At 45.1% G+C, this 13,156-nt stretch overlaps 1 protein-coding gene across 5 annotated transcripts in view; it reads left to right on the top strand.

Moving 5' to 3' along the window:
• The window catches only part of PLEKHA6 (pleckstrin homology domain containing A6), a 1,624,617-nt gene that overhangs the window by 385,682 nt on the left and 1,225,779 nt on the right, over nt 1-13,156 (top strand). For all 5 annotated transcript variants that reach the window (XM_073615840.1, XM_073615839.1, XM_073615838.1 and 2 more), the window contains 2 exons: nt 3,760-3,832; nt 4,415-4,515. In XM_073615840.1, the coding sequence (XP_073471941.1) occupies nt 3,760-3,832; nt 4,415-4,515 (174 nt within the window). The remainder of the gene's footprint in view (nt 1-3,759; nt 3,833-4,414; nt 4,516-13,156) is intronic.

Raw genomic sequence — 13,156 nt, forward strand, 5'->3', positions numbered from 1 at the left:
CACTTGTTTAATAATAATAATAATAATAAAGGTAAACAGAGTAAGCATAGTTAAAACAAGCCAGAGTTCAGTAACTGGATCGGGTAGTCAGCCAAGCAACTGCCAGAGAGCCAGAGATAAACGTAGTAGTACAGCAAGCAGGATCAGGAGCCAGAAGGAACGTCAGCCGAGCAAGTCTTCAACAGGAACGCAGGAGAAAGACCCTGTGATGATGACAAAGGCGAAGGCTGAGATCAAGTGAGCTGGACGGCTTTAAGTAGGCACTGACGAGCATAATCAACAACAGCTGGGAAACTGTGGAGAGAGATGGGAGCTGGCAATTAGCTGACAGCTGAGCGGCCAGCTCAGAGAAGGAAGGGCTGAGCTCAGCCCTGACAGTATCCCCTCCTCAAGGACCCCTCTCCCTCGGAGTACCACCAGGCTTGAGGGGAAAACGTCTATGGAAATCACAGAGGAGGACAGGGGCATGTACGTCCGAGGATGAGACCCAAGAGCGTTCCTCTGGACCGTACCCCTTCCAATGCACCAGGTACTATATGCGCCCACGGAACCTAAGGGGGTGAACAATGGATTGTACTTCATACTCCTCATGGTTCTCAACCTGTATAGGGTGAGGGCGTGGCACCGAGGTGGTAAAGCTATTGCAGACCAAAGGTTTCAATAAGGAGACATGAAACACATTTGAGATGCGCATACTAGGAGGAAGGTCCAAGGCGTAAGCCACTGGGTTAATCCTGCAAAGGATACAAAAAGGCCCAATAAACCGAGGTGTGGACTTCAAAGAAGGAACACGAAGTCGGAGGTTGCGAGACGACAGCCAGACTCTGTCCCCAACCTGGTAGGCAGGCGTCTGCTGTCAGCATGGAGTCTGTACTTATCGTTAGCATGTTGCAAAGCCTCCTGAACTTGTGCCCAAGTGGAACGAAGACCATGGAGATGCTCCTCTAATGCAGGAATGCTCTGCGGAACAAATGAGTCAGGCAACATGGAAGGTTGGAAACCATAATTCGCCATAAACGGGGACAATCAGGAAGCAGAATTCAAGGCACTGTTGTGAGCAAACTCTGCCCACTGTAATAGGTCTGACCAGTTGTTATGATGGTCAGAAATATAGCAACGTAAGAATTGCTCCAAGGACTGATTGGCTCATTCTGGGGCCCCATTAGACTGCGGGTGATATGCAGAGGAGAAAGCAAGCTGAATTTCCAACTGTGCACAAAAGGCTCGCCAGAACCGAGAGACAAACTGACTACCCCGTCCGAGACAGTCACCTTGGGTAGCCCATGTAAGCGAAAGATCTCCCGAGCAAAAATGGAAGCCAGTTCCTTAGAAGTGGGTAACTTCTTAAGTGGAATACAATGACACATCTTTGAGAACCGGTCAACCACCATAAGGATAACAGTGTTGCCTTGGGAGTTGGGTAACGCCACAAAAAAATCCATAGACAGGTGGGTCCAGGGCCTCTCTCCATTGGGTATGGGTTGTAGGAGGCCCACTGGAAGGTGTTGTGGAGTCTTACTCTGAGCACACACGAAACAGGCAGCTACGAAGGCAGTTACATCAGCCCATAGACTAGGTCACCAGAATTGTTGGGAAATGGCCCAAACGAGTTGATTCTTCCCAGGGTGGCCAGCTGCCTTCGGACAATGGTAAGTCTGGAGCACAGCAGTACGGAGACTCTCTGGGACAAAGCAGCAGTCACAAGGTTTCTCAAGAGGAGCATGGACCTGAGCAGCAAGAATTTTGTCACCCAAAGGAGAAGTAAGACTGGTGCGAACTGTAGCCAGAATACGATCAGGAGGAATCATAGGAACCAGAACCGACTCCAACTCGGAAGCGAAGGAAAATTGTCGTGACAAGGCGTCAGCCCTTACATTCTTAGTACCGGGTAAGAATGAGACAATGTAATTAAAACTCGACAAGAAAAGAGCTCATTGCGCTCTTCTGGGAGAGAGGCGCTTAGCCTCAGACAAGAATGTGAGATTCTTATGGTCAGTAAGAATGAGAACCGGCACAGTGGTACCTTCAAGGAGATGTTTCCATTCTTTCAGGGCTAAAATGATTGCCAACAGCTCTCTGTCACCAATCTCATAATTGCACTCTGTAGGTGACAATTTCTTGGAAAAGTAGCCACAAGGATGCATAGCGCTCTCAGAGCTAGGACATTGAGACAGAAGGGAGCCAACTCCAGTCTCAGAAGCATCAACCTCAAGGATAAAAGGCAACGTAGGATCAGGATGTGCCAACACAGGAGCAGAAACAAAGGCAGCCTTGAGACTCTCAAAGACCTTGATGGACTCCGGAGACCAACTCTGTGGGTTACTGTCCTTTTTAGTCATATCAGTCGGGGGCTTGAGCAGAGATGAGAAGTTACGAATAAACTTTACATAATAGTTGGCAAAGCCAAGAAAATGCTGCAGAGGACGTAAACCCATGGGTCGGGGCCACTGTAGGACTGCTGAAAGTTTCTCTGGGTCCATCGCAAAACCAGCAGTGGAAATGACAGAAACCATGAAAAAAGGTAAACACAGTAAACGTAGTCAATACATAGCCAGGGTCCAGGAACCGGAACAGATAGTCAGACAAGCCAAAACGTCAGGAAGCCAGAAGGAATGTCAGCCAAGCAAGTCTTTAACAGGAACACAGGAGAGCGTCTCTAGAGATGTGACCAAGGCAAAGGCAGAGATCATCTGGACTGGACAGCTTAAGTAGGCAGGATGTCACGTCCGTGCCGGAGAAGTAAACAAAGCTGGGGATGCTGCAGAAAAGTCTGGGATGATGAATTTTTTTTTTTTTTTAATCTCAGCCTTTCCTGCCTAGAGGACATCTGTCACGCACTATTCCTATTACAAGGGATTCTGTTATGGAACGGCAGCTTACTGTATATTTTTGTGCCACATCCAGTGATAAGCTAAACTTCTGAAACTGTGTACATACATGTAACAATGTCTGTTATGCATTCTGTATAGTATTTGGTATATTACTACTGTTTTTAATGTTTAATAAATTACATTGGTATTAATATTTTGTAATATTTTCTCCTAGTGCCTTAAAAGTCCACCATTGGGGGGTCCATTGTTTTATTGTATTTCTATTACAAGGGATGTTTACATGAATATACAATAATATAGAAGTGTTTGTTACTCCAGCATTTCATGTTCCTGATAAGTGCCTGCTGCACCATGTACTTGTATGAAGAAGTCTCCTGTTCTCTTTGTATTGTTCCTTTGTGTGAAATCCCTGGTGTTTCTGCCAGTCCCCCTGCTTTCCTATTAAAAACTGACACACTAGGCTTGGGAGCACACCGTGGTCAGTTCTCTTGCTGTGCAAGTAACTCAGTCTGCTTATACTGCAGCTGAGAACAGAGGGAATGTGATCAAAAAAGTTTTTTTTGTTTTTTTATACCTATACACAAATGTTCGCCTTTATTTCAATTTTAAACTAAATGGGTTGTTTTACAAGGTGAAGGTTTACAATCACTCTAACTTGCAATTTTAGAGTGCTTGCATAAAAAAAAAAAAAAAAAAAAAACTGTGGTTCTGCTTTGTTATTAATGTTATGTTACCAGCATCATCTGTATTGCTACCATTTTTATATTGTTCTTTGACTTGTACCCAAAGAATGTATTCCATGTGTGTTGTATGATGCCAGCTCTGTGCTCTGACCTCTGTTATGTCTTTCTTATTTGTGAACTGTCTTATCAAAGTGCACGACTTTTGTTCCTTTCCTTTTGATTGTTCCTGTCTCTGTTGTCTGCAGGCCAGTTCTGGAGTAAAGCAGTGGAACAAACGCTGGTTTGTCCTCGTCGATCGTTGCCTCTTCTATTACAAAGGTACATATAGCGACTGGTTCAGTTTTAACATCTGCCTAGTAAGTTAGTGGAAAATTATTTTTATTGTCTGGACAGATGGTTAGAAGACCTATGCCCCATCTGCTACTTGATCACATTTCACCTACTGTATATTCAGACATGGAGAAAGCAGGGTTTAAATAATTAATCAGTGCTGTATTGTTTTGTGTGTTCTGGTGACTGACATTAACTCCAAGAGAAAATTTTAACTTTGGTATGATCATTTAACAGCAGAGTAGTCTGAAGAATTCTTTGGCAGTGAAAGTGTTTTATATCAGGTGTATAACCAGGGCTTTGTTTTGACATATGTTAACCTCCCATGTTCTCCGACTGCGGAGTTGATCACTCTTCACAACACCCTATACTGTTTCAAAAAAATATGTTTGTGCCTTTGTCACCAAATAATTCAAGATCAGCTGCCTTTTTCTTCCCATTTACTATACTTTCTGTCTGTTATGTTCACATCCAATTGGTAAGGTTATCCTATGGCGTCTACCGTAATATTTTTTCATTTCCCTCCTTATTCGTTTATATCACCTTTTACTCTGCATTTTTCATATTCAGATGAAAAAGAAGAAGGGATTTTGGGAAGCATCCCCTTGTTAAGCTTTCGGATTTCTCCTGTTCAGCCATCAGATAACATCAGTCGCAAATATACTTTCAAGGTCAGTAATCTTTAGGTAGATGCAAGGAGTATTTTTGTAAATTACCAGTTTCATGTTATAAATGCATTTGTCTGGTTATTTTTGCATATACAATACAATTTATAATGGTTACTGGGCATTGATTTAGTGCAGAATGATTTATTTATAGAAACATGTTTGACTTTATCAGGTTAATCAGGCATAACTGGGGTTTTTTTTTAACCAAATGTACTTATAAATGTATTCTGTATTAGAGTAATCACTTGGTTGTTTATAGCAAAAACATACGGTACTTAAAATGTTGTATACCTATATTATTGAAAGCGCCACTTCCCAAGTGAATATACAGAAAAGAGTCTCCAGGGAAGCAAAGAAAGAAAAGGGACTTTTTTGGGGTGCATATATCTTCACTTGAATTGATCAAAGAACTTGCAAAACATGTACTTTTTCTTAAAAACCATACATTTTTATTTTATACATATTTAAAAGTATTTCTTAAAATAAATTTAGAATCATATTTTTGTATAACAATCAATACATTACACAATCCTTTACCCTTATTTTGTACAGTTTACTATACACATTGAAGTATGTGAATCCTATATGGTATTTATAATTCAGTTATTAGAAACAATTCCATGTAGGGTAGTTGCCGATTAAAGCAGACAAAATATGCTTCTTCAAGCTTGACTGGAAATATATATCCAAAACATACAATACTGTAAAAGTTAGTAGTTGTACAGTGTACCTTATTCATCATTCTATGATCATTTTGGTGGCCATTAGAGAGTCAAATTCACTAAGTTTAATCCATAATGTTTACATACCATATACTTTGTGACTCTCATTGCAGGCTTAAGGGCTAATTAATACTTTTGGTAATATAGTGTATGTATTCCCACTAACGATGAGTCCTACCAAAGATACTTCTGGGTTGTGATGTCAGCAGGGTGTGTGTGCGACCGCACATATGTGCATTAGGAAGCTGCAAAGACATTGGAGCTGATCTGTCCCTGTGTACCACCTCCTTACCGCTCAATATGTCAGCCAACATGGAGGAGGCCTGTCCTGTAACAAGACAGGATGTCCTTTCCATGGGTGGACACAAGACTAAGGTAAAATTACCATTTCTATTGATTGAACATACATACAGTGTCTTGAAAAAGTATTCATGCCCCTTGAAATTGTCCATTTTGTCATGTTACAGCCAAAAACGTAAATGTATTTTATTGGGATTTTATGTGATAGACCAACACAAAGTGGCACATAATTGTGAAGTGGAAGGAAAATGATAAATGGTTTTCAAAATTTCAAAAGTTTTACAAATCTATATCTGAAAAGTGTGGCGTGCATTTGTATTCATTCCCCCGAGTCAATATTTTGTAGAACTAACTTTCGCTGCAATTACAGTTAAAAATCTTTTTGAGGATGTCTCTACCAGCTTGGCACATCTAGAGAGTGACATTTTTGCCCATTTTTCTTTGCAAAATAGCTCAAGCTCTGTCAGATTGGATGGAGAGCATCTGTGAACAGCAATTTTCAAGTCTTGCCACAGATTCTCAATTGGATTTAGGTCTGAACATTGACTGGGCCATTCTAACACATTAATAAGCTTTGATCTAAACAATTCCATTGTAGCTCTGGCTGTATGTTTTGGGTAGTTGACTTGCTAGAAGGTGAACCTCCGCCCCAGTCTCAAGTCTTTTGTAGTCTCTAACAGGTTTTCTTCTAAGATTGCCCTGTATTTGTCTCTATCCATCTTCCCATCAACTCTGACCAGCTTCCCTATTCCTGCTGAAGAAAAACATCCCTACAACATGATGCTGCCACCACCATGTTTCACAGTGGATATGGTGTATTCAGGGTGATGTGTGGTGTTAGTTTTAAACCACACATAGCGTTTTGCTTTTAGGCCAAAATATTCAATTAATTTTGTTCTCATCTGACCAGAGCATCTTCTTCCACGTGTTTGCTGTGTCCCCCACATGGCTTCTCACAAACTGCAACCAGGACTTCTTATGGCTTTCTTTCAACAATGGCTTTCTTCTTGCCACTCTTCCATAAAGGCCAGATTTGTCTACTGCACGACTAATAGTTGCCCTGTGAACAGATTCTCCCACTTGAGCTGTGAATCTATGCAGCTCCTCCAGAGTTACCATGGCTGTAACTGTCAGTTTAGGTGGACGGCCATGTCTTGGTAGGTTTTTAGTTGTGCCATACTCTTTCCATTTTTGGATGATGGATTGAACAGTGCTCTGTAAGATATTCAAAGCTTGGGATATTTTTTTATAACCTAAACCTGCTTTATACTTCTCCACAACTTTATCCCTGACCTGTTGTCAGGTGTGTTCCTTGGCCTTCATGATGTTGTTTGTTCATGAAGGTTCTCTAACAAACCTCTGAGGGCTTTGAAGAACGCCTGTATTTATACTAAGATTAAATTACACACAGGTGGACTCTATTTACTAATTAGGTGACTTCTGAAGGCAATTGATTTCACTAGATTTTAGTTAGGGGTATCGGAGTAAAGGGGGCTGAATACAAATGCATGCCACACTTTTCACATATTCATTTGTAAAAAGTTTGAAAACCATTTATACATTTACGTTTTTGGTTGTAACATGACAAAATGTGGAAAATTTCAAGGGGTAGGAATACTTTTTCAAGGCATTGTACCAATTAGGATTCACATGTGTATAGTAAACTGTACAAAATATAGGTAGAGGCATATGGAAATGTATTGCTTTTTTGTTTGTATTGATTACTTTTAGATATTTATAACATAATGTACTTTTTCCTAAAAAACATATATGTTTTGTACATTTTTTGACCAATTCAAGTGAAGAAATATGCACCCCCAAAAAGTAGTTCCTTCTCTTTCTTGGCTTCTCTGGAGACAAAGCCTTCATTTTCTGTATAGCAAACCTATGTCCGTTATGAATAAGCTGTAACAAAAAGTTGACGGCATAACATATATACAGTTTTCTTTATATTCTTTTCACTCTGGTGCAAGCTGCGCTTGACCTTTTCAGCTCTTAGAAGATGGCTTAGAAGATGCATGTCTTCCTGTTCCTATCCTACAATGCACTTGCTTGTTGCCTTAATGATCTATTACCAGGCACAGTCATTGTTAAAGACGTTGTAAACTCTTTAAAAAACAAACAAACTGTAAGACAGAGGCATAATGAGCTAGTATGCATCCCATACTAGCTCATTATGAAATATCTTAGAACGAAGCCTTCCAGCGGTGCCCGCACACCACTGAGATGGCTGACATTTTCCCCAGAGTTTCTTCCGGGTTAGCGTGCTCCGGCACTGTGAGTGTCTGGAGCCGCGATGACTTCACTCCCGTGGCCGTTCCATCAGAGTGCATGTGTCAGTGATGTCACTGGCTGCATGTAATGTAAATATCCCCCCCCTTAGCCAGTATTTTAATGTCGACCTGTAGTAAGGAAATGGGTCTATATGATTCCGGGTATTTAGGGTCCTTACCAGGCTTAGGGATTACTACAATTTGGGCTTCTCTCATAGAGGGGGGTAGGATTCCCGTGTCAAATATGGATTTGTATAGATCATGAAGTTTAGGGGTTAATATTTCAGAGTAGGTGGCATAAAATTCAAGTGGTAAGCCATCTGATCCTGGGGCCTTAGATGTAGCCAGACAGGAGATAGCCTCGGAGATATCTTCCTTTGTAATGGGAGCTTCTAAGAGTTCACATTGGGCATCAGTCAATCTAGGGATTTTAATTCTCGCTCACCAAAGTAATCTTTGGTATCTTGGGGAGTGTGATTGACCTGGGAGGTGTAGAGTGCGCGATAGAATCTCGCAAATTCCTCCGCTACTTGTTGCGGATCAGTGACGTCGTTCCCCTGGGGGTCAGTCAACGCCGCCACCACCGGGGGACCTGAATCTAAGTGAGCAAGATATGCAAGGAGTTTGCCCGATCTTTCTCCATACTCAAATACCCTTTGCCTGCAGAAAAAGATGTGTTGCTTGGCCTTCTCAATATGTAACTGGGAGACCTGTCGCGTCTGAATCTTGAGATTGTTGGCAGGGCTGGGTGAGGGGTCCCGGTGGAACGCCTCCTCCAGCACCTGTAGGTGTTCTGTAGCCTGTTGGACAATGAGTTTCGATGATCACTTAAGTCTGTTGATACGTGTGGAGAGCAGGGAGCGGCCGTGGAGCTTAAACGTCTCCCATACTATGTCGTACGTGGCTGACTCCCTGCTGGCTGTAAAATAGTATTGCAATTCCTTGGGAATGTCATCCTGGTCTTGCAGAGCAGTCAGCCAAAACGGGTTTAACCACCAAGGAGGAGCAGGGGAGGCCTTCAGGAGCTGAATCGTGATCCAGTAAAGGGCGTAATCCGAGAGTATTCTCAGAGCAAAGCCCGCATCTCCCAGTTTAGGTGTCAGGGTCTTTGAAGTTATAATGAAATCGATTTGTGACATTGTGTTATGGCTGGCTGAGAAACATGAAAAGACTTTAGAGTGTGGGTGTTTGTGGCGCCAAGTGTCTACAAGAGCAAAGCCAGTCAGTATTCGGTGTAGTCTGGTATGAGCCGGCGGGTCTAGGGGGAGGTCCGTTGCACCCATTCGGTCTAGAGCGGGAATGAGGGTCATATTAAAGTCCCCCATCCACACCGCCGGTACAGAGGTGTATTGTGTCATAAAGGCAAGGCCCTCCTTAACTACAGGTGAGTTGTATGGGGGGGGGGGGGTACATAGGCTAGTATCAGGATAGGGGATCCATTAATAGTGGCGTGTATAAACACATATCTGCCCTGCCGGTCCGTCTGGAGCAACACTAGGTCAGACGGAATTCTTTTAGCGATCAGGACCGATACTCCTCTGGAATAAGAGGTGTGGGTGGCGTGGTATGCCCAACCTATCCAAGGCTTTTTGAGAGAGGATTGTAAGTGGCCCGTGATGTGGGTCTCAACTAGCGTGATGATGTCAGCATGCTGGGACTTAAGGAATGTCAGGGCGGCTGTGCGTTTAATCTTATTACGCAAGCCTCTAACATTCCACGTGAGGAACTTTAGAGAACTCATGGCGGGTATAGGGTGTATATGATAAACTGCAGCTGGACCAGGAGCGGCAGAGCAGACATAGCCACATCAGATAGCATAAAATACAGTGGTAACCAATAACGACAGTGCATGTATGATAGTAACATAGTACCTTTAGCATAAGTAAGCAGTGAGAAAAATAATAACCACAACATTTCCCCTCCCTCCCAGTCCAATGCCACCCCAACTTGGCACAGACATAGTACCCCATAACCAGGTATCAACAGGGGACATCCAACGTTTAGGACCCGTTGGAGGCAAGGAACTTAATTTCAGAGGAGCATAGATACCCATAATAAAAAGAAAAAAAACAAAGGGGAAAAGAAACCAGTCAAACAAACGGGGGATGAAAAAATTCACAGAGATACTAGGGGGGCGACTTCTTCTCTGAAAAGTGCATGGGGTGTAGGGGCCACAAAGGTGCAGCACCATTACAGCTATGCAGGGGGGGCTCCGCTTGCCATCAGGGTGGTAGATAAAGTAAAGTAACAAAGTTTTTAGTGACGTTCGATCTACTGTCCTCTACAGGCATCTCTCAGGTATAGGGGAAATGGGGATCATGATCCGGTGAGTTCACCCGGAGACAGTAGGTACACTGCGAGGTCCAGTATAGGGCAGAAAAGGATTTTCAAGTCTGTCCCCCAGTTCCAGCAGAGGATATGTACATGCAATGTGCCCACTGAGGGGCTCATCAGTACAGCAGTGGGTAATATTGCGGGTACAGGGGGGAGCAGGGGGGAGAAAAGCAAAAACAAGGTGCTCACAGCTTATAGGCAAGGTGGTATATTCAGTCTTGGCGATCCCTCTGATCAATCCAAGTGGATGCTAGCTCAGGGTCTTCAAAAAAGTGGGTTCCGCCCTCATACTCCACACGAAGCTTTGCAGGGTACAGAATAGCGTATTTGTGGTGTAGTACTCGGATGCGTCGCTTAACATCCTGGAACCTGGATCTTTGTCGTTGGAAAAGTCCAGAAATAAGGCCACATGCATGTTGGTGTGGGGGATATTTCCCTTCTCTCTGGTCAAGGGGGGGGATCTTGTCGCGGTCCCTGAAGTTAAGGAATTTCGCTATCGGGGTACGCGGTGGAGCCCCTGGAGGAGGAGGACGGGCAGGGATTCGATGAGCTCTTTCCACTGCGAACATTACCGAGAATGCATCTCTGCCGAAGGTGGATGTCAGGAGGTTTTCAAGGAAACTTGCCACGTCGTTGCCCTCAGCAGTCTCAGGGAGGCCGATAAATCGGAGATTACATCTCCGGAGGCGATTTTCCATGTCATCCTGTTTCGCACTAATCTGTTGAAGCTGGCGGCGCACCTCATCAGTAGTATGTTGCAGGGGGTGCAAGATGTCTTCCGCTATGCTAATACAGGTCTCCGTCTCTGCCACGCGGTCCCGCAGGGTAGAGAGATCTTGTCGGATAAGGGACACATCGATTTTGACTTCTTCGATTTTGGTGGTGAGCATGCTGTGGCACAGGGCAATAGCATTGAGTACTTTGTGGCCACCGTAGAATGTTCCGTGTCCGGAGAGGGACTGGCGCCACCCTTAGCCTGTTGGTCTTCCTCAAGGCAACGGTACTTGGCAAGCTTGTCTGTAGCCTCGGAAGCCTTTTTTGGTGGAGACATAGTCCAGAGGTGGTCAGGGGGGCCCCGGGGTGCACTAATATGGCCCCTGCTTACTAGGCCGAGTCTTCGATAACCCCCTCTCGCCGTAGTTTTAGAGCTTCACAATAAGGGCTATAAGTCGTGGCCCAATAGTTGTGAGAGCGGGTGGTTGTAGCAGGGAGAAACTGGGCTCAGGGGGATCAGGGAGTCTTGTAGTACCTGCACAGGCCCACTGTGGGTGAAGCAAGATGGCCGCCGGTCCAGGGACCAGGCCGAAGCCGCGTACCATCCCACTGGCTGCCACTGGATGAAAATGTGCTGCACCAACTGTTAGAGGAGATCCGGTGGCCAAGGCAGGCAATGGTCAGTCTCTGGGGAGCCAGGCAGGCCAGGGAGACCTGTAAGGCCATCGCCGGGTGTAGCAAGATGGCCACCGCTCTGGGGACCAGGCCGAAGCCGCGGAACGTCCCACCAGCTGCTGAAGATTGCAGAGGCGCTGCTCTAGCGGCCGCAGGCGATCCGAAGGCCGAGGAAGGCAGAAATCAGGCTTGGGGGAGTAAGGTATGCCAGGGAGACCTGCAGGAGCCGCCGCCGGGTGGAGCAAAATGGCCGCCGCTCCGAGATCTAGGCCGAAGCCGCGGTCTGTCCTACAGGCAGCCCCAGGGTGGGGAACTCCAGTGATTGCGGCCTCGGGCCGCGCTCTAGATGGCTAAATAGCTCCAGGGGACAAGCAGAGGTCAAGGCGGGCTTGCTGGGATGCAGATGTCGGGGAGGATCAGCAGGATTGAAGCAGGATGGTTGTTGCAGGAGTATAGGCAAGCGGAGCACTCACTGCAAGTGTCCTACTCTATTGCTCTCCAGGCCATGCCCCACGTTTAGGAGATATTTACACTACCTATAGGTAAGTCTTTTTATAGGCTTACCTAATAGGTAAATGTCTGCAGAGGAAGTTTACTTTGTCTTTAATTGGGAGAGGTGGTGTGCTTAGGGTTACAGCGGAGTTCCACCCAAAAATGTAACTTCCGCTTTAAGTGACGGTGACCCGCTGACATGCCACATTTGGCATGTCATTTTTTTGGGGGGGGCGGATACCCTCTTTTTAGAGGCATCCAGCTCCCACTTTCTCCTGGGGCTCCGGAAGAAAGTTCACCTCTCCCCCCTCCCTCCCTGCAATCTTCTGGGACACGTCACAGGTCCCAGAAGATTGGCCGTCCATTCACAGCGCGCAGCACGGCTCACGCATGCCCTGTGTGTGCCCGGCTGTGAAGCCACAGCCGGGCGCCCACAGTAGTGATGCCGGCGCTGCAGAGAGGAGGGGGAAAGAAGCTGGGCTTTGTTCACCCGCATCGCTTATTAAAAGTCAGCAGCTACACATTTTGTAGCTGCTGACTTTTATATGGGTGGAACTCCGCTTTAAGACAGTTAAAACAGTTGGGAGTTCATAAAGGGTGTCATAGAAACCCTTTAGAATTCCTTTGGGCCTGAACACTGAAATTTGTCTTTGCATTCGATTCATGGACCAGGTATATGAATCTGTCCCCTCTTCCCTCCATCCCTGGGTCCTTGTACCTGTCACACGGGCAAGGGCATGGCCGGGGAGTTTTGTAGTAGGGGTTGGCTAAGCTTGATTGGGATCTGAGGTACTAGTTCTCCATCAGGTCTGCCTTGCTTTTGATTGACAGCACAGGTCAGTGGGCGGATCCAAAGCAGATATTCAGCCCAATGGTGGCTTTCAAATCCGTCCACTGCTGAGTGCTGTCAATCAAAAGTAAGGTAGACCTGTTCAGGCTCCTCCCACCCAGTAACTCAAGTAATTTCCAAAATATGGGCATGGCAATGTTTGGTTAATGACCTCAACAATGCCTAAATGGGGCTTAGTACAGCTACCTTGTATAGAAAGCTATTACACACATTACCACTTTTCAGGACAGACATTCCCCACTCTGAGTGCTAGAGAACCTCTGTACACCAACTCGGAGCTGTTT

This window comes from Aquarana catesbeiana, linkage group LG02, assembly GCF_042186555.1.
Source record: "Aquarana catesbeiana isolate 2022-GZ linkage group LG02, ASM4218655v1, whole genome shotgun sequence".
NCBI lineage: Eukaryota > Metazoa > Chordata > Amphibia > Anura > Ranidae > Aquarana > Aquarana catesbeiana.